The sequence below is a fragment of the Chamaea fasciata genome, unplaced genomic scaffold, assembly GCF_029207755.1.
Source record: "Chamaea fasciata isolate MVZ Bird 193981 ecotype frontalis unplaced genomic scaffold, bChaFas1.0.hap1 SCAF_555, whole genome shotgun sequence".
In the NCBI taxonomy this organism is placed as follows: domain Eukaryota; kingdom Metazoa; phylum Chordata; class Aves; order Passeriformes; family Sylviidae; genus Chamaea; species Chamaea fasciata.
In genome coordinates this window covers 17,854-40,527 of record NW_027094640.1, presented here as the reverse complement: position 1 = coordinate 40,527, position 22,674 = coordinate 17,854, and the positions used below count along the sequence as shown (strand labels likewise).

The 22,674-nt window shown below is 57.1% G+C and overlaps 2 protein-coding genes across 4 annotated transcripts; both read left to right on the top strand.

Moving 5' to 3' along the window:
- Positions 1-13: 13 nt before the first annotated feature.
- Positions 14-14,211, top strand: SLC2A4 (solute carrier family 2 member 4). Of its 3 annotated transcripts, XM_066208967.1 has the most exons (11): positions 14-2,773; positions 3,576-3,719; positions 4,770-4,930; positions 5,496-5,620; positions 5,862-5,977; positions 6,617-6,776; positions 7,426-7,607; positions 8,041-8,145; positions 8,503-8,598; positions 11,608-11,811; positions 12,657-14,211. In XM_066208967.1, exons 1-11 carry the CDS (start codon positions 2,735-2,737, stop codon positions 12,858-12,860), a joined length of 1,536 nt encoding a protein of 511 aa, XP_066065064.1. In that variant the 5' UTR covers positions 14-2,734; the 3' UTR covers positions 12,861-14,211. The 3 variants fall into 3 exon arrangements, with proteins under 3 accessions (XP_066065064.1, XP_066065062.1, XP_066065063.1); XM_066208965.1 differs by lacking the exons at positions 11,608-11,811; positions 12,657-14,211 and adding an exon at positions 9,834-11,081; XM_066208966.1 differs by lacking the exons at positions 11,608-11,811; positions 12,657-14,211 and having other exon boundaries at positions 8,503-9,919.
- Positions 14,212-15,103: 892 nt separating this feature from the next.
- Positions 15,104-22,308, top strand: EIF5A (eukaryotic translation initiation factor 5A). Its single transcript, XM_066208964.1, has 6 exons — positions 15,104-15,149; positions 17,562-17,733; positions 18,533-18,637; positions 20,252-20,383; positions 20,670-20,737; positions 21,968-22,308. The coding sequence occupies exons 2-5, from the start codon at positions 17,569-17,571 to the stop codon at positions 20,730-20,732; spliced, it is 465 nt and encodes a 154-aa protein (XP_066065061.1). The 5' UTR covers positions 15,104-15,149; positions 17,562-17,568; the 3' UTR covers positions 20,733-20,737; positions 21,968-22,308.
- Positions 22,309-22,674: the final 366 nt, after the last annotated feature.

Here is a 22,674-nt window from a genome sequence, read left to right as displayed (position 1 = left end):
CACGCTCCCTTAACGTAACCACGCCCCCTTTACGTTACCCCGCCCGTCACCGCGCTTTATCTAACCACGCCCATGGTGCGTGACCACGCCCACTGCGCCCCTCGGGCTGTACCATTGTCACCCGCCCGGGGGGGGGGGAGCGCGGTTTGGATTGGCTGTGGGGCGGTTCGGGGGCGTGGTTCAAGGTTTAAGCCACGCCCGGCGGGTCCAGGCGTGTCCCCTGGGTGTCCCCTGGGTGTCCCCTGGCTCCGGTCCCCGCCGGTTCCCGCCGCTTTTTGTCACAACAGGGTGCGGGGCGCCGCGGTGACGTCAGGCGTGACGTCACTCAAGGGTGTCCCCTTCCCCCTTCCCCCGCACGGCTAAAATTTGCACTCTGGCCCTTTAAGAATCCCCTCCCCCCCCCACGGCGGGGTGACTTTGAGCTAAAAATAGCTCCGGGCACGCGCCCGCCCCTCCCCCACCCCCCCCCGGGGTCACCTCGGGATCCCCCCGCGGCGGGGGAGGGGCGGTGACGTCACCGCCGCGTCCATTTTAGGGCAAAAGCGGCTGAAATCGGGGGTGGGGCCAAGCCGGGTCCTTAATTAACCCCTAATTAATCTGTAATTAATCCCTGATCGTTCCCCGGGATTCCCGGGCTCCTAATTAGCCACTAATTAATCTTTAATTCGCACTCCGATCCTGCCCCCCGGACCCCCCCCGGTCCTTAATAATTAACCCTAATTAATCCTTAATTAACCCCCCTGAGCTTTCGCTGAAACCCCCCCTTCCACTCTTGCTTATTCGCTAATTAATTTCTAATTAATCCTTAATTAAAACCCCGACCATCCACCGGGATCCCCCGATTCTTAATTAATTGTTTGCTAGTCATTAATCAACTCCTCTGGATCCCTTGATTCCCTATTAATCCCTAATTAATCCTTAATTTTCACTCCCGGGACTTGTCCGACTACTAATTAACCCCTAATTCATCCTTAATTAATTCCTTTGACCTTCCCTAGGGCCCTCACGACCCTTAATTAACCCTTAATTAATCTTTATTAACCCCCTAGACCTTCCCCGGGACCTTCGGGCTCACCCCCAATGTAAACCCGAATTAAGTGCCAATTAACCCCTAATTAATCCCTAATAAATCTTTAGTTAAGCCCTCTGTCTCTCCCCCGGAGCTCTAATTAACCGCTAATTAACATCGCCCCCTCCCCAACAAATTAAAACAAAAGAACTCCGCGAAGGGGGCGTGGCTATAGCGAGGGGCGTATCCCGGGTGAGGCCCCGCCCTCCCGGAGCCCTCTCAGACCCCGCGGGACTCCCAGATTCCTAATTAACCTCCAACTTAACCTTAATTAACCCCCTACTCAACCGCTAATTAATCCTCCAGCCCCTTAATTACCCCTAATTAACCCCGAATTAACGTCGCCAAAACTCCCCAAAAACTGGGAAAGAAAAATCCAAAAAAAAATCAAAAAATCAAACATTTATTAATTACTTTTTAAAAAAGGGAGGAGGCGTGGCTACGGCCAAGGGGGCGTGTCCGTATGTGGGCGTGGCCTCTGCGGGCGTGTCCCGGCCGTGGCCACGCCCCCCCGGAGCCCTCGCAGACCCCCGGGACCCCCCGGAGCCGCCGCCGCCGCCTCCGGAGCCGCCGCTGCCGCCCGGCCGCTGGGGGGCGCCCTGCCGCCGCCCCTCCCCCCCCGCCCCCTCCCCTCCCCCCCCGCCCCCCCCCCCGCCGCTCACTGACCCCCAAATGACCCCGCCGGCCGCTAATTAACGCCGTAATTAATGGGCCATTAGGCTTTAATTAATGCTTAGAGCGCCCGGGAATCCCTCGAGCTTTAATTAACCGCTAATTAACCACGGCTTCAGAGTTAATTAACCCTCCGGGACCTCTGCGACGCCTAATTAACCTCTAATTAGTCCTTAATTAACCCACCGGGATTTTTGCGAGCCCTAATTAACTGGTAATTAATCCTTAATTATCTCTCCAGTCCCCCGCCGGGATTCCCCGACCCTTAATTAACCCCTAGTCAATGCTTAAATAACTGCTAATTAATGCCTAATTAATCCCCCGATCTTCCCTGGGAATCCCCGAGCCTTAATTAACTCCGAATTAATTCTTCATTAAGTCCCCGATCCTCCCCGGGACCCCCAGACCTCTAATTAACCCTTAATTAATCTGTAATTAACCCCCCTGAACTTCCCCCCCCAGGCCGCGACCTTTAATTAACCGCTAATTAATCCTTGATAAACTTCCCCGGAACCCCCCTGATTCCTAATTAACCGCTAATTAACCCTTAACTGACCCCCAATCCCCCCGGCAATCCCTGATTCATAATTAAGCCTTAATTAACCCTTAATTAACGCCCTGACTTCCCCCGGGACCTCTAATTAACCCTTAATTAACTCTCCGGTTCCCCGCGGGACAGCCCCCGACTCCTAATTACCCGATAATTAACCCCTAATTAACTCCCTCTGGACCTTTCAACCCCTAATTAACCCCCCTGACCCGCTTAATTAATCCCCCCCTCCTTCTCATTAACCTCCCCGACCGCTAATTAACCCTTAATTAACCCTTTAACCCTCCCCGGCACTAATTAACGCCTTCGGGAACAACCCCGGAGAGGTCACTTCCCCTTAATTAACTCATTAACTAAAAAACGGAATAATTACCTAATAAACGAACCAAACAATCGCATTAATTAGCTAATTAACGCCTTAATTAACCCCTTAATTAACCCCCATGCCCAGGGGCTTCCAGCAGATCCAGGAGGAGGAGGAGGTACCGGGGGGGGGGTGGGGGAGGGGCGGGTTTGCGGGGGGGGGGGAAGGGGAGGAATTTTGGGGGGGTGGGGGGAGGGGCGAGACCCCCTCCCCAAAAAATTTCCCGCCAAAAAATTTCCCGCCCCTCCCCCACCCCACCAAAAAAAATTTGGGATTTTTTACCCAAATAAGGAAAAAAATTTGGGTTTTTTTTGGCCCCTCCCCCTTTTCTGTCGCGATAGAGGGTGGGGGAGGGGGAGGATGTCGCGATAGAGCCGCTGGGGGTCGCCCCTCCCCCCCACCCCTCGGGGGGGTGGTGTGAGGAGTGGGGGGAGGGGTGGGAAAGAATTTGGGGGCGGGGCGGGGGCGGGAGGGGGGTGGGGCAGAGGGGGCGGGGCTGTGGTTACGCCCCCTCTGCCCCACCCCCACCTCAACGATCCCAAACTTTCCCCTCCCCCACCCCCGAATTTCCCCTCCCCCACCCCCAAAACCCCCCAAATTCCCCCAAAATTCTCCAATATCGCGATTTTTGGGGGGATCCCCCAAGATTTTCACCCCAAATTTTTTCGGGGGAGGGGTTCCCCCATTCTTCCCCTCCCCCCAGGAGGATGAGGGGGGTCCCCAAAACTCCCCAAATCCCCCCAAAATCCCCCCAAAATCCTCCCCAAAAATCCCCCAAAATCTTCCCCAAAAATCCCCCAAAATCCCCCCAATTTCCCCAAATATCGCGATTTTTAGCGGGAATTTTTTGGGGGGGATCCACCCCAAATTTTTCACCCCAAATTTTTCGGGGGGGTTCCCCCATTTTCCCCTCCCCCCAGGAGGATGAGGGGGGTCCCCCCTCGGCCCCGGGGGGGTCCCCGCCGCCCGCGCTGACCCCCGCGCTGGCGCTGACCGTGTTCGCCGCCTCGCTGAGCTCCTTCAGCTTCGGCTACAACATCGGCGTCATCAACGCGCCCCAAAAGGTACCGGGGGGACCCCAAAAACAACGGGGGGACCCCAAATATAACGGGGGGGACCCCAAAAACACCGGGGGGACCCCAAAAACAACGGGGGGGGCCCCAAAAACACCGGGGGGACCCAAAAATACCGGGAGGACCCCAAATATAACGGGGGGACCCCAAAAACACCGGGGGGACCCCAAAAACACCGGGGGGACCCCAAATATAACGGGGGGACCCCAAAACCACCGGGGGGACCCAAAAACACCGAGGGGACCCCAAATATAACGGGGGCACCCCAAAACCACCGGGGGGACCCCAAAAACACCGGGGGGGGCCCCAAAAACACCGGGGGGGACCCCAAAAACACCGGGGGGGCCCCAAAAACACCGGGGGGACCCAAATATAACGGGGGGACCCCAAAACCACCGGGGGGACCCCAAAAACAACGGGGGGGCCCCAAAAACACCGGGGGGACCCCAAAAACACCGGGGGGGGCCCCAAAAACACCGGGGGGACCCAAAAATACCGGGGGGACCCCAAAATTAACGGGGGGACCCCAAATATAACGGGGGGACCCCAAAAACAACGGGGGGACCCCAAATATAACGGGGGGACCCCAAAATAACCCTGGGGAGCCTAAAAATACCGGGGGAACCCCAAAATACCGGGGGGACCCCAAAGACACCGGGGGACCCGAAAACTAACGGGGGGACCCCAAATATAACGGGGGGACCCCAAAAACAACGGGGGGACCCCAAAATAACCCTGGGGAGCCTAAAAATACCGGGGGGACCCCAAAATTAACGGGGGGACCCCAAAGACACCGGGGGACCCCAAAAGGTACCGGGGGGACCCCAAAATTAACGGGGGGGACCCCAGGGACCACCCCCCCCAAAAAGAGGAGGGAGCCCCCAGACCCCTTGGGTGATTTTTTGGGGGGGATCCGAAAATTTCTCCCAAATCTCCCCCCAAATTTGGGTGCCCCTTCCCCAAACTTGGGTGCTCCCCCCCCCACCATGGGTGCCCCCTCCCCAAATTCGGGCGCCCCCCACCCACGGGCGCCCCCCGCAGGTCCTGGAAGGGGAGTACAACGCGACGTGGGCGCGGCGCTGGGGGTCGCCGCCCCCCCCCCAGACCATCTCCCTGCTCTGGGCGCTCTCGGTCGCCATCTTCTCCGTGGGGGGGATGGGCACGGCCCTGGTGGGCGGGGTCTTGGCCGAGAGGCTGGGCAGGTAAAGGGGGCGGGGCTTAAGTGGGTGGGGGCGGTGTGGGTGGGGATTAAAGGGGTGGGGAGTGGGCAGGGAAGGGTTAAAAGGGGAGGGGAGAGGGTTGGGTGGGGAAGGGGGTGGGGCTTGATTGGGACGGGTTGGGGCATGGCTTTAAAGGGGCGTGGCTTTAATGGGAGGGGTTAAAAGTTAGGAAAGGGGCACGGAGGAGTGGGCGTGGCTAAAATGGGTGGGGAGTGGGAGGGAAGGGTTAAAAGGGGCAGGGCAGGTAAAGAGGGCGGGGCTTAAATGGGTGGGGCGGTATGGGAGGAGTTTAAGAGGGTGGGGAAGTGTTAAAAAGGAAAGAAAGGGGCGGGACTTAATTCTATGTTGTGGGGTGGGCATGGCTTGAGAGGTGTTGAGGGCGGGGCTTAATGGGGTGGGACTGCAGGAGGGGCTTAGAGGGGAGGGGTCAGGGGATCTGGTAAAGAAGGGGCGGGGCTTTATTGAGTTATTTACCAGAAGCCAGCCCAGAGGGGGTGTGGTCACCCCACCCTTGGCCACGCCTCCTTCGCGCCCTTCTCCCCCCCAGGAAAGGCGCCCTTTTGGCCACCAACGGCCTGGCAGTGGTGGGCGGGGCCCTGATGGGCGGGGCCAAACTGGGCCCCACATACATCCTCATCATCATCGGCCGCTTCATCGTCGGCGCCTACTCAGGTACTGCCCTCACCTGGGGGGGCGTGGCCTGGCCTAATGAGGGGGCGCGGCCAGGCTTAATGATGGGGCGTGTCTTGTCTTCTTGGGGGCATGACCCGACTGTGAGGGGCGTGACCTGTCTGGTGGGCATGTCCAGTCCTTAAGGGGAGTGTCCTGTCACTGTGTTGGGCGTGTCCGTCATTGTGGGGCGTGTCTGCTGTCCCTGTGGGGGCGTGTCCCCGGCTGACCCCGCCCCCCGCAGGGCTGGTGTCGGTGCTGGTGCCGCTCTACGTGGGGGAGGTGGCGCCGCTGCGGCTCCGGGGGGCGCTGGGGACCCTCCACCAGCTCGGGATCGTCCTCGGCATCCTGGGGGCGCAGGTGGGCGTGGCCTGACCGTGGGCGTGGCTTAGCGATGGGCACGGCTTTGAAAGGGGGCGTGGTTTGGGTGGGAGTGGTCTTCGGCCGAACCCTCTTCCCACGTGGGTTCGTTCTGGGGGCATCGTCGGGTGGGGCTTGAAGGGGCGTGGCTTGAGTGGGTGGGGTGGTGGTGGGCGTGGCCTGATGGGGAGGGGTTTCGGGGGAGATTTGAGGGTCCTGGGAGGATCTGGGGATGAATTCGGGGCTGCCAAATTTGGGATATAAAGGGGCGTGGCCACGGGAGGAGATAAGGAGGGGTTGGGTGGGGTCGGGGTGTGGCTGAAAGGGGCGTGGTCATGGGAGGGGAGTGGCTAATGAGCGGTTGGGGTGGCTTGAGGGCGGGGATTAAAGGGGCGGAGTCATGGGGATGGGCTAAAGTTCCATTGGGGTGTGGTTAAAGGGACGTGGCTTAAACAGGCGTGACCATGGAATGGGAGGAGTTCACACTCTTTTGGGGCGTGGCTTAAGCGGGCGCGGTCACAGGTGGGGCAGAGTGGGCGTGGCTCCACGAGGAGCACCTCCCCTCACACTCTAACCCCGAACCCCGCGCCGTATCGCGACACATCGCGCGATCCGGCGGCCTCTCGCCCCCCGTCGCAGGTCCTGGGCCTTCGGGCGCTGCTGGGGACGGCGGGGGCGTGGCCGGCGCTGTTCGGGGCGGGGCTCCTGCCGGCGGCGCTGCAGCTGCTGCTGCTGCCGCTGTGCCCGGAGAGCCCGCGCTTCCTGCTGGCGCGGGGGCAGCGCGGCCGCGCGCGGACAGGTGAGGGCGGAGCCTTCGGCCTCGCGGGGAGCGTCCCCGGGGTCTTCCTCGGGGGGCCTGGGGGGTTCTGAATCCGTCGTGTTCGTCCTCCTCTTCCTCCGGCCTGGGTTTTCCTCCGGCCCCCTTGATCTTCCTCCCCTTCATCCTCTTCCTCCTCGCCTTCGTCGTCCTCTCCTTCGTCCTTCTCTTCCTCCGGCCTTCCCTCCTCCTCCTCTCCTTCGTCCTCCTCTCCTTCCGTCCCAAATCTTCCTCCTCCTCTTCCTCAGTTGCTGCTCTTCCTCCCCTCACCGTCGTCTTCCTCCTTCCCTTCCATCCCCTTCATCCTCCTCCTCCTCTCCTTGATCTTCTTCCTCCTCTCCTTCGTCCTCCTCTTCCTCTGCCCGAAATGTTCCTCCTCCTCTTCCTCACCCCCCCCCTTTCTTCCTCCTCTTCCTCCATCCCCTCCACCCTCCTCCTCTTAATCTTCCTCGCCCCCATTGATTCCTCCTCCTCTTCCTCTGGCCCAGATCTTCCTCCTCCTCTTCCTCAGCCTCTGCTTTTCCTCCCCGCCTTCATCTTCCTCCTCCTCTCCTTCGTCCTCCTCCTCCTCCTCCTGCCCTTCCGCCTCCTCCTCCTCACCTTCATCTTCCTCCACTCTCACCCCCCTCAGGCTTGTCCCGATTGGCCGGGCCGGCGGCGGAGGCGGGGCTGGCGGCGCTGGAGGCGGAGCTCGGCCGAGGCCCCGCCCCCAGGGTGGGGCTGCTGGAGCTGCTGCGGAGCCGCCGGTACCGGCAGCCGCTGGTCGTCACCCTGGGGCTGCAGCTGGCACAGCAGCTCTCGGGGATAAACGCGGTAAAAATGGGGAAAAACAACCGGAAAATGGGAAAAAAACAAACCAAAAATGGGGAAAATGGGCGCGACATGGAGGAAGAGGGGCGTGGTTTGGGCAGGGAGGGGCGGGGTCTAAGGGAAATGGGCGTGGTAGTGAACGTCAGACCAGGCGTGGAAATTTTGGAGTTAAATTGGTTAAAATAGGAAAAACCAACCCAAAATCTGGGCGGGAAATGCTGAAAAAGGGGCGGGGCATGGCGGGAAAGAGGCGTGGTTTGTGGTGGAAGGGGCGTGGTTTTATGGGGCCTAATGGAGAGGCATTCTTTGGGCATGGCCAGAGACTGACCAATGGGATTGGAGGAGCTTCGCAGCGGGGCTGCTTGGAGGTGTGACCAGCGGGGGCGTGGCCTGAGGGGGTGTGTCCAGCTCCTGACCACGCCCCTTTTCATCCCAGATCTTCTACTACTCCACGTCCATCTTTGAGGGGGCGGGGCTTCAGGACCCGGCCGTCGGCACCATCGGCACGGGCGTGGTCAACGTGGCCGCCACTGCCCTGTCGGTGAGCCACGCCCCCGGCCACGCCCACTGGGCACACCTGGGGATGGGGGAGGTGTAGCTCCGGCTGGCGTGGTCTGGAGGGGGTGAAGTTTATGGCGGGCGTGGTCCCGGTGGGTGGGGTCTCAAGGTGGGCGTGACCCTAAACTGGGGCGTGGTGACATGGCGGGTTTGGCCTTGGTGGGCATGGACTGATTTTGGGTGTGGTCCCATTTGGGGTTGGGGGGGTGTCACCAGTGGGCGTGGTCTCATTTGGGTTTGTGGTTGGGCATCTCACCGGTGGGCGTGTCCTCCTTGGGGGTGTGTCCTCCTGGGGTGTGTCCCTCGAGGGCGTGTCCGTGACTAAGCCCCGCCCCTTTAGGTGGTGCTGGTGGAGCGGGCCGGGCGCCGCCTCCTGCAGCTTGTGGGGCTGCTGGGCATGATGGGATGTGCCGGGACCCTCGGCCTGGCCCTCAAGGTGAGCGGTGGGACCCCGAAACTCACCTGGGCAGCCCAAAGCTCACCTGGATACAACCCTGGACCCCAAAAATTCACTTGGACACCCCAAAAGTCACCTGGACACCCCAAAAATCCTGACCTTGAACACCCCCAAAAAACCCCCAAGTGCCAAATTTCCGCCATTTCCCACCCAAAACCTCCCAAATTTCTCCTCCAAACCCCCCCAAATCTTCCCCGTTTCTTCCCCCAAAAAACTCCCAAATTTCCCTCAAAAAAACCCCAAATTTCTGCCATTTCTGCTCCAAAGCCAACCGAAGTTTCCACATTTCCCACCCAAAAAACGCCAATTCTTCCCCATTTCCCGCCTAAAACCCCAAATTTCCCTTTTCTCCTCGTCAAAACCCCCCCAAAATCCACAAATTTCCCCCATTTCTCACCCCAAACCTCAAATTTCCTTCATTTCCACCCCCAAAAAAATCCCAAAAAAATCCCCCAAAAAATCCCCCAAAAAACCCAAAAAATCCCCCAAAAATCCCCCCAAAATCACCAAAAAATCACCATAAAAAACCCCCCAAAATCCCCAAAAATCACCAAAAAATCCCCCCAAAATCACAAAAAAATCCCCAAAAATCCCCCAAAAATCCCCCCAAAAATCCCAAAAAATGCCTAAAATGCCCTGCAACCCCCCCCAAAACCCCAAAAAATCACCAAAAAATTCCCAAAAAATCCCCCCAAAATCCCCCCATAATCGCCAAAATATCCCCCCCAAAAAATCCCCCCAAAAATCCCCAATCATCCCCAAAAATCCCCAAAAAATCACCTCAAAATCATCAAAAAAAATCACCAAAGAAACCCCCCAAAAATTCCCAAAAATCTGCCAAAAATCCCAAAAAATCCCCAAAAATCCCCAAAAAATCCCAAAAAATCCCCAAAAAATCCCCCAAAAATCCCCCAAAAATCCCAAAAAATCCCCAAAAAATCCCCAAAAAATCCCCCAAAAATCCCCAAAAAATCCCAAAAAATCCCCAAAAAATCCCCCAAAAATCCCCCAAAAATCCCAAAAAATCCCCAAAAAATCCCCAAAAAATCCCCCAAAAATCCCCCCAAAATCCCCCAAAAAATCCCCAAAAATCCCCAAAAAATCCCCAAAAACTCCCCAAAAAATCCCCAAACCCCCCAAGCCCCGCAGTCCCAATCCTCCCCGCGTCCCCCGTTTCCGTTCCCCCGTAACGGCACCTGTGGGGCCCCGCGCAGCTGGGGGGCGCGGCGTGGGGCGCCGTGGGGCCGGGCCCCCTGCCCGGGGTCATTGGGGGATCCCCAAAAGTCGGAGCCCCCCAAATCCTCCCCCAAACAATCCCCCAAATTCCGCCCCCAAATCCCCCGAATTTCTCCCATTTCTGCTCCAAAACCCCCCACATTTCTCCAATTGCCGCCCCCAAAATCATCCAAAAAATCACTAAAAAATATCCCCCAAAAATCCCCCAAAAAATCCCCCCAAAATCACCAAAAAAATCCCAAAAAAATCCCAAAAAATCCCCCCAAAATCACCAAAAAAATCCCAAAAAAATCCCCAAAAAATCCCCAAAAAATCCCCAAAAAATCCCCAAAAACTTCCCAAAAATTCCCCCAAAATCCCCAAAAAATCCCAAAAATCCCCAAAAATCCCCAAAAATCCCCAAAAAATCCCCAAAAAATCCCCAAAAACTTCCCAAAAATTCCCCCAAAATCCCCAAAAAATCCCAAAAATCCCCAAAAATCCCCAAAAATCCCCAAAAAATCCCCAAAAAATCCCCAAAAACTTCCCAAAAATTCCCCCAAAATCCCCAAAAAATCCCAAAAATCCCCAAAAAATCCCCAAAAATCCCCCAAAATCCCCAAACCCCCCAACCCCCGCAGTCCCAATCCTCCCCGCGTCCCCCGTTTCCGTTCCCCCGTAACGGAACCTGTGGGGCCCCCGCGCAGCTGGGGGGCGCGGCGTGGGGCGCCGTGGGGCCGGGCCCCCTGCCCGGGGTCATTGGGGGATCCCCAAAAGTCGGAGCCCCCCAAATCCTCCCCCAAACAATCCCCCAAATTCCGCCCCCAAATCCCCCGAATTTCTCCCATTTCTGCTCCAAAACCCCCCACATTTCTCCAATTGCCGCCCCCAAAATCATCCAAAAAATTACTAAAAAACATCCCCCAAAAATCCCCAAAAAATCCCCCAAAATCCCCAAACCCCCCAAGGCCCGCAGTCCCAATCCTCCCCGCGTCCCCCGTTTCCGTTCCCCCGTAACGGCACCTGTGGGGCCCCGCGCAGCTGGGGGGCGCGGCGTGGGGCGCCGTGGGGCCGGGCCCCCTGCCCGGGGTCATTGGGGGATCCCCAAAAGTCGGAGCCCCCCAAATCCTCCCCCAAACAATCCCCCAAATTCCGCCCCCAAATCCCCCGAATTTCTCCCATTTCTGCTCCAAAACCCCCCACATTTCTCCAATTGCCGCCCCCAAAATCATCCAAAAAATCACTAAAAAACATCCCCCAAAAATCCCCCAAAAAATCCCCCCAAAATCACCAAAAAAATCCCAAAAAAATCCCCAAAAAATCCCCCCAAAATCACAAAAAAAAAATCCCCAAAAAATCCCCAAAAAATCCCCCCAAAATCACCAAAAAAAATCCCAAAAAATCCCCAAAAATCCCCAAAAATTCCCAAAAAATCCCCAAAAATCCCCAAAAATCCCCAAAAAATCACCTCAAAATCATCAAAAAAAATCACCAAAGAAACCCCCCAAAAATCACCAAAAATCACCAAAAAATCCCCAAAAAATCCCCAAAAAATCCCAAAAAATCCCCAAAAATCCCCAAAAAATCCCCAAAAAATCCCCCAAAAATCCCCAAAAAATCCCCCAAAAATCCCCCAAAAATCCCCAAAAATCCCCAAAAAATCCCCAAAAAATCCCCCAAAATCCCCAAACCCCCCAAGCCCCGCAGTCCCAATCCTCCCCGCGTCCCCCGTTTCCGTTCCCCCGTAACGGCACCTGTGGGGCCCCCGCGCAGCTGGGGGGCGCGGCGTGGGGCGCCGTGGCCTTGGGCTCCGCCCTGGCCTTCGTGGGGTTCTTCGCCGTGGGGCCGGGCCCCCTGCCCTGGTTCGTCGGCGCCGAGCTCTTCCCGCCCGGACCCCGCGGCGCCGCGCTCGCCTTGGCCGGGCTGGTCAACTGGGCCAGCAACACGGCCGTGGCCATGGCCTTCCCGCCCCTGCAGGTGAATTCCCGGGAATTCGGGGCATTTTTGGGGGGAATTCGGGGGATTTTGGGGGAAAAAAAAAAAAAAATTGAAAAAATCGGGGATTTTTGGGGGGGGAATTTTGGGTGAAGTTCTGCGGGGGTTTAGGGGGTTTCACGGGCGGTTTGGGGGGATTTGGAGAGATCTTGGGTGGGGGGATTACGGCAGAGTTTGGGGGGGGATTTCGGGAAAATTTGGGAATTCGGGGGGATTTTTTGGGGGGGTTTTGGGGGGGCGGGGGATTTCAGGAGGGTTTTTGGGGGATGGTTTGGGTGTGGCCTGGGAATTTCTCACCCTGCAGGTAAATCCCGGGAATTCGGGGGAATGGGGGTGGATTTGGGGATTTTTTGGGAATTTTGGGGGGGATTTCAAGGGGATTTCGGGGATGCTTTGGGTGCCTTCCCCGACACCTGGGGAAGGAATTTTGGGAAAATTTGGGGAAAAACTGGGGATTTTTGGGAATTCCGGGAAATTTGGGGGGGGGGGGATCTCCAGGGGATTTGGGGGCTTTAAAGGGGCGCTCTTCGGGATTTAAGGAGGATTTTTTGGGGCGGGTTTGGGCGTGGCCATGGCATTTCCCACCCCGCAGGTAAATCCCAAAGATTTCGGGCAAATTCGGGGAAAATCTGGGAATTTTTCGGAGGCGGGCGGGGCTTTGGTGGGCGCTTTTGGTGATTTGGGGGACGATTTTTGAGGATCACGAGGAGATTTTCGGGGAGATTTTGGGACATTTTTCCCCCCCCCGCCCCCCAAAAATTCCCATTTTTTGGTGCGGTTTTTTTTCTTTCCCCCCTCCCCCCCTCCCCGTTTTCCTCCGTCGCCAGGACGCCCTGGGCCCCCTGGTGTTCCTCCTTTTCGGGGGGCTCCTGGGGGGCTTCGCCCTCTTCACGTTCCTGCTGCTCCCCGAGACGCGGGGCCGCCCCTTCCCGCCGGGGGGGGACCCCCCCCGGCCGCCCCCGCCGGGGCTGCTCGGGCCCCCCGAGAAGGACACGGAGCTGCAGTGCCTGGCCACCTGCGAGGAGACCTGAGGCCGGGGGGGCCGCAACGGGGCGGCGGGCGGGGCAGTTGCATTTTTTAATTTTTTGGGGGTTTTTTTTTGGTTGTCTAGGTTTGATTTATTTTGATTTATTTTGATTTATTTCGATTTATTTTGATTTATTTTGATTTATTTTGACTTTTTTCGATTTATTTTTGATTTATTTCCGATTTATTTTGATTTGTTTTGACTTTTTCTGATTTATTTTGATTTATTTTTGATTTATTTTGATTTATTTCCGATTTATTTTGATTTGTTTTGACTTTTTCTGATTTATTTTGATTTATTTTTGATTTATTTTGATTTATTTTCGATTTATTTTGATTTATTTTGACTTTTTCTGATTTATTTTGATTTATTTTCGATTTATTTTGATTTATTTTGACTGTTTTGATTAATTTGGATTTATTTTTGATTTATTTTGATTTATTTTTGATTTATTTTTGATTTATTTTATTTTTGATTTATTTTGACTTTTTCTTATTTATTTTGATTTATTTTTTATTTATTTTGATTTATTGTGACTTTTTCTGATTTATTTTGATTTATTTTTGATTTATTTTGAATTTTTTTGTATTTATTTTGATTCACTTTGGGTTTATTTTGATTTATTTTGAAGGTTTTTGGATTTATTTTAATTTATTTTGGGTTTATTTTGATTTATTTTTGGTTTATTTTGATTTATTTTGAATTATTTTGATTTTTTTGGATTTATTTTTATCTATTTTTGGTTTATTTTGGTTTATTTTGATTTTTTAAGCTTATTTTTAATTTATTTGGATTTATTTTGATTTGTTTTCAATTTTTTTTGATTTATTTGTATTTATTTTGATTTTTAAAAACTCTTTAAATTTGGATTTATTTTGAATTTTTTTTATTTATTTTGGTTTATTTTTGATTTATTTTGGTTTATTTTTGATTTGTTTGGGTTGGTTGGTTTGTTTTCTTTTGGGGGGGGTTGGGGGTTTTTTGGGAGTTTTTTGGGGGTTTTTTGGGGTGTTTTTTTCCCCCTTCATTGTTTTAAGGGGGGAGGATTTCGGGATTTTGGGGGCGGTTGTAAATAAACGTGAGGACAAAGTGTCGAAATTTGGGCGATTTTTTGGGGTGGAGGAGGAAAAAAAGGGGGAAATTTCCCCAGAATTTTGAGCAGTTCCAAAAATTGGGGATTTTACCCCAAAATTGGAGAGTTTAACCCCAAAATGGGAGAATTTAACCCCAAAAATTGAAGAATTTAACCCCGAAAATTGAGGATTTTGACCCAAAATTGGTGAGTTTAACCTCAAAAATTGGGAGATTTAACCCCAAAAGTTGGGATTTAATCCCAAAATTGAAGAATTTGACCAAAAATTGGGCGTTTTAATCCAAAATTGGGATGTTTAACCCAAAATCGGGGGATTTAACCCCAAAATTTTAACCTCTGCTCCCGCCCCTTTAAGAAGAGGCCACGCGCCTCCGGGCAGGCCACGCCCTCCACTCACCCCATTGGTGGATCCGCGCCAGCGCCGCCTCTGATTGGTCGAGAGCCTCGTGTGGAGAACGCGGGGCGCCACGTGAGCGCAGGCGCGGCAATGAAACTTCCCGGCGGTTCGTTTGCATAAATTTGCATAAATCCCGGCCGCTATGCATGAGGCGTTTAGCGTCATTAAGCTCATTTGCATAATGAGTCGTTGCCACGGCAACAGCGCCCCCCCTCAAAACCGGCTGGAGGAGAGTGAGGTCGGGCCCCACTCCGCGTGCTCCAAATCTCGCGATACCCCGCCGGCAAAGCTGCGCCCCCTCCGCTAAATCTCGCGAGGACAACCCGCCGCGTTAGAACCCGAAAAAGAACTCTCGCGAGACCACAGCGAATATGCGATGTGCCGCGAAGATGAAGCGCGGCGACTCTCGCGAGAATACGCGTCGCGGAGTCGCCCGGCCGGGGGTGAACAACAACTCTCGCGAGACCACAGCGGATACGATGCGCAACAAGCCTCGCGAGAACACGCGGGGTGGAGAGCAGGGGTGGGAGGCGGCGCGGCGCGCATGCGCAGACCTCACCGCTATCCACCCCTCCTGCCATTGCGCATGCGCATATCTCGCTGCCGCCCAGCCCCACCCTCTCCCCCGCGCTTTGCGCATGCGCCCTTCCCCTCACCACCCCCGCCCGCGGTTTGTGCGCACGCGCAGTGCCGCTCCCCCCGCCGGCGCGGGGCGGGCGCGCATGCGCGGTGAGCGCGGGGGGGGGTGTCACAGCAGCTCCAGCGCGGCGGCGGTTCGGGCTTCGGGGCTCGCGGGCTCGGGGGTGAGTTCGGAGCCCTGAACCGGGAAAACGGGAGAGGAGCGCGGCCCAGGCCGTGCGGAAGGGAAGGGGGAAGGGGAAATGGCCGCCCAGGAGGGTTTTCGTGGGGTTTGGTTTCTTCCCCCCCCTCAGGTTTGGGGCCTAGGCCGCTCCCCCCTCCCCCCCCCCCCTCCGGCCCCGCCTGCGGAGCGCGTGGCGGCGGCGGGAGAGAGAAAAACCCCCCAAAAATAAAATATTGGGGAAACCCCCCCCCCTCAGGTCACTGGGGAGATTTGGGGACCTTAAAACTCCCCGCAGGAATTTGGGGAAATTCGTCCATATAAAAAAATTCGAGGTTCTTAAAAACTCCAGATTAAGAATTTGGGGACCCCCGCCCCTCCCCCCTCAGCCCATCTGAGGAATCGGGGGACACCCCCCGTAAGGAATTGGGGACCCCCCCTAAGGAAATTCCATATAGGGAATGGGGGAACCCCCCCAGTTAAGGAATTGGGGGGACCCCTCCCCTTTCACACCATATAAGGAAGTGGGGGATCCCCCCCAAAATAAGGAATTGGGGACCCCCGACCCCATATAAGGAAGTTGGGTGGACCCTTCCCCATATAAGGAATTCGGGGATCCTCCTCTTTCACCCCATATAAGGAAATTGGGGGACCCTCAAAACTCCATATAAGGAATTGGGGGACCCCCCCATTAAAGAATTGAGGATCCCCCCATTCCATATAAGGAAATGGGGAACCCCCCCAACCCCATATAAGGAATTTGGGAACCCCCCAGGTCCATATAAGGAGTTTGGGGGGGCTCGGCTCAGGGAGGGATTCCCCATCCCCGTGTAAAATCTGGGGGGTTCTCCCCCCACCAAAAAACCCCAAAACCCATATTTCTCCCCCTCAGGGACCCCCAAAACCCCCCTGGACACCCCAAAACCCTCCAGGATCCCCAAAAACCCCTCAGGGACCCCCAAAACTCCTCTGGGACACCCCAAACCCTCCTGGAGCCCCCCAGAATCCCAACCTGGGACCCCCAAAACCTCCCTAAACACCCCAAAACCCCCCTGGACCCCCCAAAACCCCCCAGGACCCCCCAAAACCCCTCTGGGGACACCTCAAACCCTCCTGGCGCCCCCCAAAATCCCAACCTGGGACCCCCAAAACCCCCCTGGACCCCCCAAAGCCCCTCTGGGACCCCCAAAATCCTCCTGGGACACCCCAAAACTCCTTTTTTGACCCCCCCAAATAATTTTTGGGGTCCCCAGCCCCATTTTTGAGGTCCCCAGCCCCATTTTTGGGGTCCCCAGCCCCATTTTTGAGGTCCCCACCTCATTTTTGGGGTCCCCAGCCCCATTTTTGGGGTCCCCAGCCCCATTTTTGGGGTTCCCCACCCCTTTTTTTGGGCTTCTCCCTCCCCTTTCACCCCAAATTTTTGGGGTCTCCCGACCTTCCCCGCCCCCCAGATTTTTGGGGGTTCTCCCTGACCATCCAAATTTTAACTTCCTCGTCCTCGGACCCCCCCAAATTATTGGGGTTCCCCACCCTCTGACCCCCAAATTTTGGCATTTTCACCTAATTTTGGCCTCTCCACCCCCTTCAAATCCCGTTTTTTCACCATCCCCTTCCCCCTTTCCCCCCAAATTTTGGGTTCCCCGACCTCCCCTGACCCCCGAATTTCTCCTGCTACCCCTGACCCCCCAATTTGGGATTTCCCACCCCCTCAAGCCCCAAAGTTTGGCGTTTTCACCCCGGTTTTGGGTCTCCCCACCCCTCTCAAATCCCGTTTTTTCACCACCCCCTCCCCCCAGTTTTTACCTTCCCCCCAACCCCCAAATTTTTCGGGACCTTTTTCCTTCCTCCTCCATTCGGAGTTTCCCACCCTTTGACCCCCCCAAATTTTGGGGTTTCTTCACCCGATTTTTGGGGTTCTCACCCCCCAGATTTTTGGAGTCTCTCCCTCTCCTTCAAATCCCGTTTTTTTCCTGCTTTACCCCTTTTCCCCCCAAATTCTTTTGTTGTTCTTGTTTCTCCCTGACCACCCAAATCTGCGATTTCACACCCCCCCAACCCCCGAATTTTGGGGTTTTCACCCCATTTTTGGGGGTCTCCAGTGCCCGTTCTCACCATCCCCTTCACCCCCAACTCTTGGCTCTCCCGAACTTCTCCACCCCCCAACTTTTCCGGATGCTTTTTCCTTCCCCTCCCCCTCCAAATTTCGAGTTCCCTCACCCTTGAACCCCCCAAATTTTGATTTTCTCACCCAATTTTTCGACTCTCCGCCGCCTTCACCTTCCCTTTTTTCGATTTTCTCCCCCCCACCCCCCAAATTCCTCCTGCTCTTCCCCACCCCTTTCAACCTCCTCTTCCCACCCCGCCGATCCCGTGATTTTGTTGTATTTTTCCGGGAATTCCGCCCTCCTGCCCTCAGAGAGGCGATGGCCGACGACCTGGACTTCGAGACGGGCGACGCGGGCGCCTCGGCCACGTTCCCCATGCAGTGCTCGGCGCTGCGCAAGAACGGCTTCGTGGTGCTCAAGGGCCGCCCCTGCAAGATCGTGGAGATGAGCACCTCCAAAACCGGCAAGCACGGCCACGCCAAGGTGCGGGAAAAGCGCGGCAGGGCTTGGGAATTCCCGGAGGGGGGGAAAAAAAAACGGGAATTTTGGGCCGAATCGCCGCGGAAAAGCGAGAGTCCCAACCCCAGTTAGGGCCGAGCGGTGTGAGTCTCTCGTGGAGCTTTTCCTGGGCTCTGATCCCACGGGAAACGCTCCGAAATTGGGAATTTGGGGATGTCAAGGTGTCCCAAATCCTGGTGGCGTCCCCAAAATCCGGGTCTGAATCCCGAAATTCCCGTGAAAATCCCAAACTCCCAACCCGAGTTAGCCCCGAAAATTGGGAATTTGGGAATGTCGCGGCAGCCGAAATCCCGAGGGGAGTCCCAGAATTCCTGGCGGGAAGCTCGGAATTCCCATGAAAATGTGACAATCCCGAGCTGAGTTAGCCCCCGAGAAATTCCTGGGCTTTGATCCCTTAAAAAAATCGAGCTTCAGACGCCCTAAAAACTGGGAATTTGGGAATGCCGAGGTGTCCCAAATCCTGGTGGGATCCCAGAAATCCGGGTCTGAATCCCAGAACCCCCCCCCCGAATCCCAGAATTCCCACCGGAACACACCCCCCCCCCCTCCCCCCGAAATTCCATCGGAATTCCCAAAAATTCCCCCTGGATCCCTAAACTGGCCCAGGCTCCTCCCCCCAGTGTGCCCAGTATGGATGTGACCCCGCCCCCAGCGCTCCCAGCCTGGCTGTGACCCCGCCCCCAGCCCGGCTGTGACCCCGCCCCCAGCCCGGCTGTGACCCCGCCCCCAGCCCGGCTGTGACCCCGCCCCCGCGCCCCCCCAGGTGCACCTGGTGGGCATCGACATCTTCACGGGCAAGAAGTACGAGGACATCTGTCCGTCCACCCACAACATGGACGTGCCCAACATCAAACGGAACGACTTCCAGGTGAGCTCACCTGGGACAGGTAACGCACCTGGGACACACCTGGGACACACCTGGGCACACCTGGACACACCTGGGACACACCTGGACACACCTGGGCACACCTGGGACACACCTGGGACACACCTGGACACACCTGGGACACACCTGGACACACCTGGGCACACCTGGGCACACCTGGGGACACCTGGACACACCTGGGACACACCTGGGCACACCTGGGGACACCTGGACACACCTGGGGACACCTGGGACACACCTGGGGACACCTGGACACACCTGGGACACACCTGGGGACACCTGGGCACACCTGGGACACACCTGGGCACACCTGGGGACACCTGGACACACCTGGGGACACCTGGACACACCTGGGACACACCTGGGCACACCTGGGGACACCTGGGCACACCTGGGGACACCTGGGACACACCTGGGGACACCTGGGACACACCTGGACACACCTGGGGACAGGAAACAGACCTGGGACAGGTTCCACTGTCCACTATACACATCTGTGCCACACCTGGGGACAGGTAACACACCTGCCACACACCTGTGCCACACCTGGGGACAGGTAACACGCTTGTCCTTGTTTATCTCACCTGTCGCTGATGGGGATGTAGGACGGGTACCTGCGTGTGTTACCTGTCTCACCTGTGCACGCCTGTGTTTCACCTGTATCTCACCTGTGTATACCTGTGTCTCACCTGTGTCTTCCCTGTAGCTCATCGGGATCCAGGACGGGTACCCGTGTGTGTTATGGGTTACCTGTGAGGGTCTCACCTGTGCACACCTGTCTCACCTGTGTCTCCCCTGTGCACACCTGTGTCTCCCCTGTGCACACCTGTGTCTCACCTGTGTCTCACCTGTGCACACCTGTGTCTCCCCTGTGCACACCTGTGTCTCACCTGTGCACCCCTGTGTCTCACCTGTGTCTCACCTGTGTCTCCCCTGTGCACACCTGTGTCTCCCCTGTGCACACCTGTGTCTCCCCTGTGCACACCTGTGTCTCACCTGTGTCTCACCTGTGCACACCTGTGTCTCCCCTGTGCACACCTGTGTCTCACCTGTGTCTCCCCTGTGCACACCTGTGTCTCCCCTGTGCACACCTGTGTCTCACCTGTGTCTCACCTGTGCACACCTGTGTCTCACCTGTGCAAACCTGTGCACACCTGTGTCTCACCTGTGTCTCCCCTGTGCACACCTGTGTCTCACCTGTGCACCCGTGTCTCACCTGTGTCTCACCTGTGTCTCCCCTGTGCACACCTGTGTCTCCCCTGTGCACACCTGTGTCTCACCTGTGTCTCACCTGTGTCTCACCTGTGTCTCCCCTGTGCACACCTGTGTCTCCCCTGTGCACACCTGTGTCTCACCTGTGTCTCACCTGTGTCTCACCTGTGTCTCACCTGTGCACACCTGTGTCTCACCTGTGTCTCACCTGTGTCTCACCTGTGTCTCACCTGTTCTCACCTGTGTCTCACCTGTTCTCACCTGTGTCTCACCTGTGTCTCACCTGTGTCTCACCTGTGTCTCACCTGTGTCTCACCTGTGTCTCACCTGTTCTCACCTGTGTCTCACCTGTGCACACCTGTGCACACCTGTGTCTCCCCGCAGCTCATCGGGATCCAGGACGGGTACCTGTCGCTGCTCCAGGACAGCGGGGAGGTGCGGGAGGACCTGAGGCTGCCCGAGGGGGAGCTGGGCCGGGAGATCGAGCAGAAATACGACTGCGGGGAGGAGATCCTGGTACTGGGGGGACTGGGACGGACTGGGAGGGACTGGGATGGACTGGGAGGGGACTGGGGGGGACTGGGAAGGGACTGGGAGGGGACTGGGACAGACTGGGAGGGACTGGGACGGACTGGGATGGACTGGGAGGGGCTGGGGGGGACTGGGGGGGACTGGGAGGGACTGGGAGGGACTGGGGGGACTGGGGGGCACTGGGAGGGACTGGGAAGGACTGGAGGTGAACTGGGAGCCCTGGTTGACACTGGTCCGAACTGGTTTGAACTGGTTTTACCCGCTCTCGCAGATCACGGTGCTGTCGGCCATGACCGAGGAAGCCGCTGTCGCCATCAAAGCCATGGCCAAATAGGGCAGGTGGGTGGGCGGGGCCAGAATGGGCGGGGCCAAATAGAGCAAGGGGGTGGGCGGGGGCTGGTAGGATGGGCGTGGTGAGAATGGGCGTGACCACATTGGATGGGTGGGCGGAGCCTGGTGGGGTCGAAAAGGACAGGTGCGTGGGGCAACTCCACATATGGGAAAAGGGGCGTGGCCAGGACTAAATAAGGTGGGTGGGCGGAGCCAAAACCAGGGGAGGGCGGGGCCCACTGAGCGTTCCCGGTTTGGGTCTGGAGGCCCTGTGGGATTTGGGGTGTCCCCGTTCCGGGATTTGGGTTGTCCCCGTTCCGGGATTTGGGGTGTCCCCATTCCGGGATTTGGGTGTCCCCATTCCGGGATTTGGGTGTCCCCATTCCGGGATTTGGGTGTCCCCGTTCCGGGATTTGGGTTGTCCCCGTTCCGGGATTTGGGGTGTCCCCATTCCAGGATTTGGGTGTCCCCGTTCCGGGATTTTGGGTGTCCCCGTTCGGGATTTGGGGTGTCCCCATTCCGGGATTTGGGTGTCCCCGTTCGGGATTTGGGTGTCCCCGTTCCGGGATTTGGGTGTCCCCATTCCGGGATTTGGGTGTCCCCGTTCCGGGATTTGGGGTGTCCCCGTTCCGGGATTTGGGTGTCCCCGTTCCGGGATTTGGGTGTCCCCGTTCCGGGATTTGGGTGTCCCCGTTCCGGAATTTGGGTGTCCCCGTTCGGGATTTGGGGTGTCCCCGTTCCGGGATTTGGGTGTCCCCGTTCCGGGATTTGGGTGTCCCCGTTCCGGGATTTGGGTGTCCCCGTTCGGGATTTGGGGTGTCCCCGTTCCGGGATTTGGGTGTCCCCATTCCGGGATTTGGGGTGTCCCCGTTCGGGATTTGGGGTGTCCCCGTTCCGGGATTTGGGGTGTCCCCATTCCGGGATTTGGGTGTCCCCGTTCCGGGATTTGGGTGTCCCCGTTCCGGGATTTGGGGTGTCCCCATTCCGGGATTTGGGGTGTCCCCGTTCGGGATTTGGGGTGTCCCCGTTCGGGATTTGGGTGTCCCCATTCCGGGATTTGGGTGTCCCCATTCCGGGATTTGGGGTGTCCCCGTTCCGGGATTTGGGGTGTCCCCATTCCGGGATTTGGGGTGTCCCCGTTCCGGGATTTGGGGTGTCCCCATTCCGGGATTTGGGTGTCCCCATTCCGGGATTTGGGATCCGGTTTCCGGTCCCAGCCCCTCCCCCTCTCTCCCACAGGCCGGCGCCGTCGGGGTCGGGCCGGGCCCCGCCCACCTGCAGCCGGAGGGGAGGGGCGGGGCGGTGGGGGAGGGGCGCGGAGGGGGCCGGGCCACCCCGAGCGGTGGGGGAGGGGCTTGTGCTCTCTAAAAGGGGGGGAGGGGCCCTAACCCCTCCCCCTCCCCCCCCAAATCCCCTCCCCCCTTTAATAAACCCCCCCGCGGTGGGGGAGGGGCGGCCCCGCTGAGGAGGGGGAGGGGCGGCCCCAGGCCCCGCCCCCTCATGGCCCCTCCCCCCGCCCCTCCCCCACCCCCCTGCTGGGGCCGGACCGGAAATAAAATAAATAAATAATAAATAAATCAGGGGCGAGTCCATTAATTAATTAACCGGGATGATCGGGGGGGAGGGGAGGGGTGACGTCATCGGGGGAGGGGCCACAGTGACCAATGGTGTGGTCAGTGTAAGGGAGTGACCAGCGCTGGGGTCAGCTCAGGACACAGTGACCAGTGCTGGGGTCAGCTCAGGACACACTGACCAGTGCTGGGGTCAGCTCAGGACACAGTGACCAGTGCTGGGGTCAGCTCAGGACAGAGTGACCAGTGCTGGGGTCAGCTCAGGACACTGACCAGTGCTGGGGTCAGCTCAGGACAGAGTGACCAGTGCTGGGGTCAGCTCAGGACACTGACCAGTGCTGGGGTCAGCTCAGGACACACTGACCAGTGCTGGGG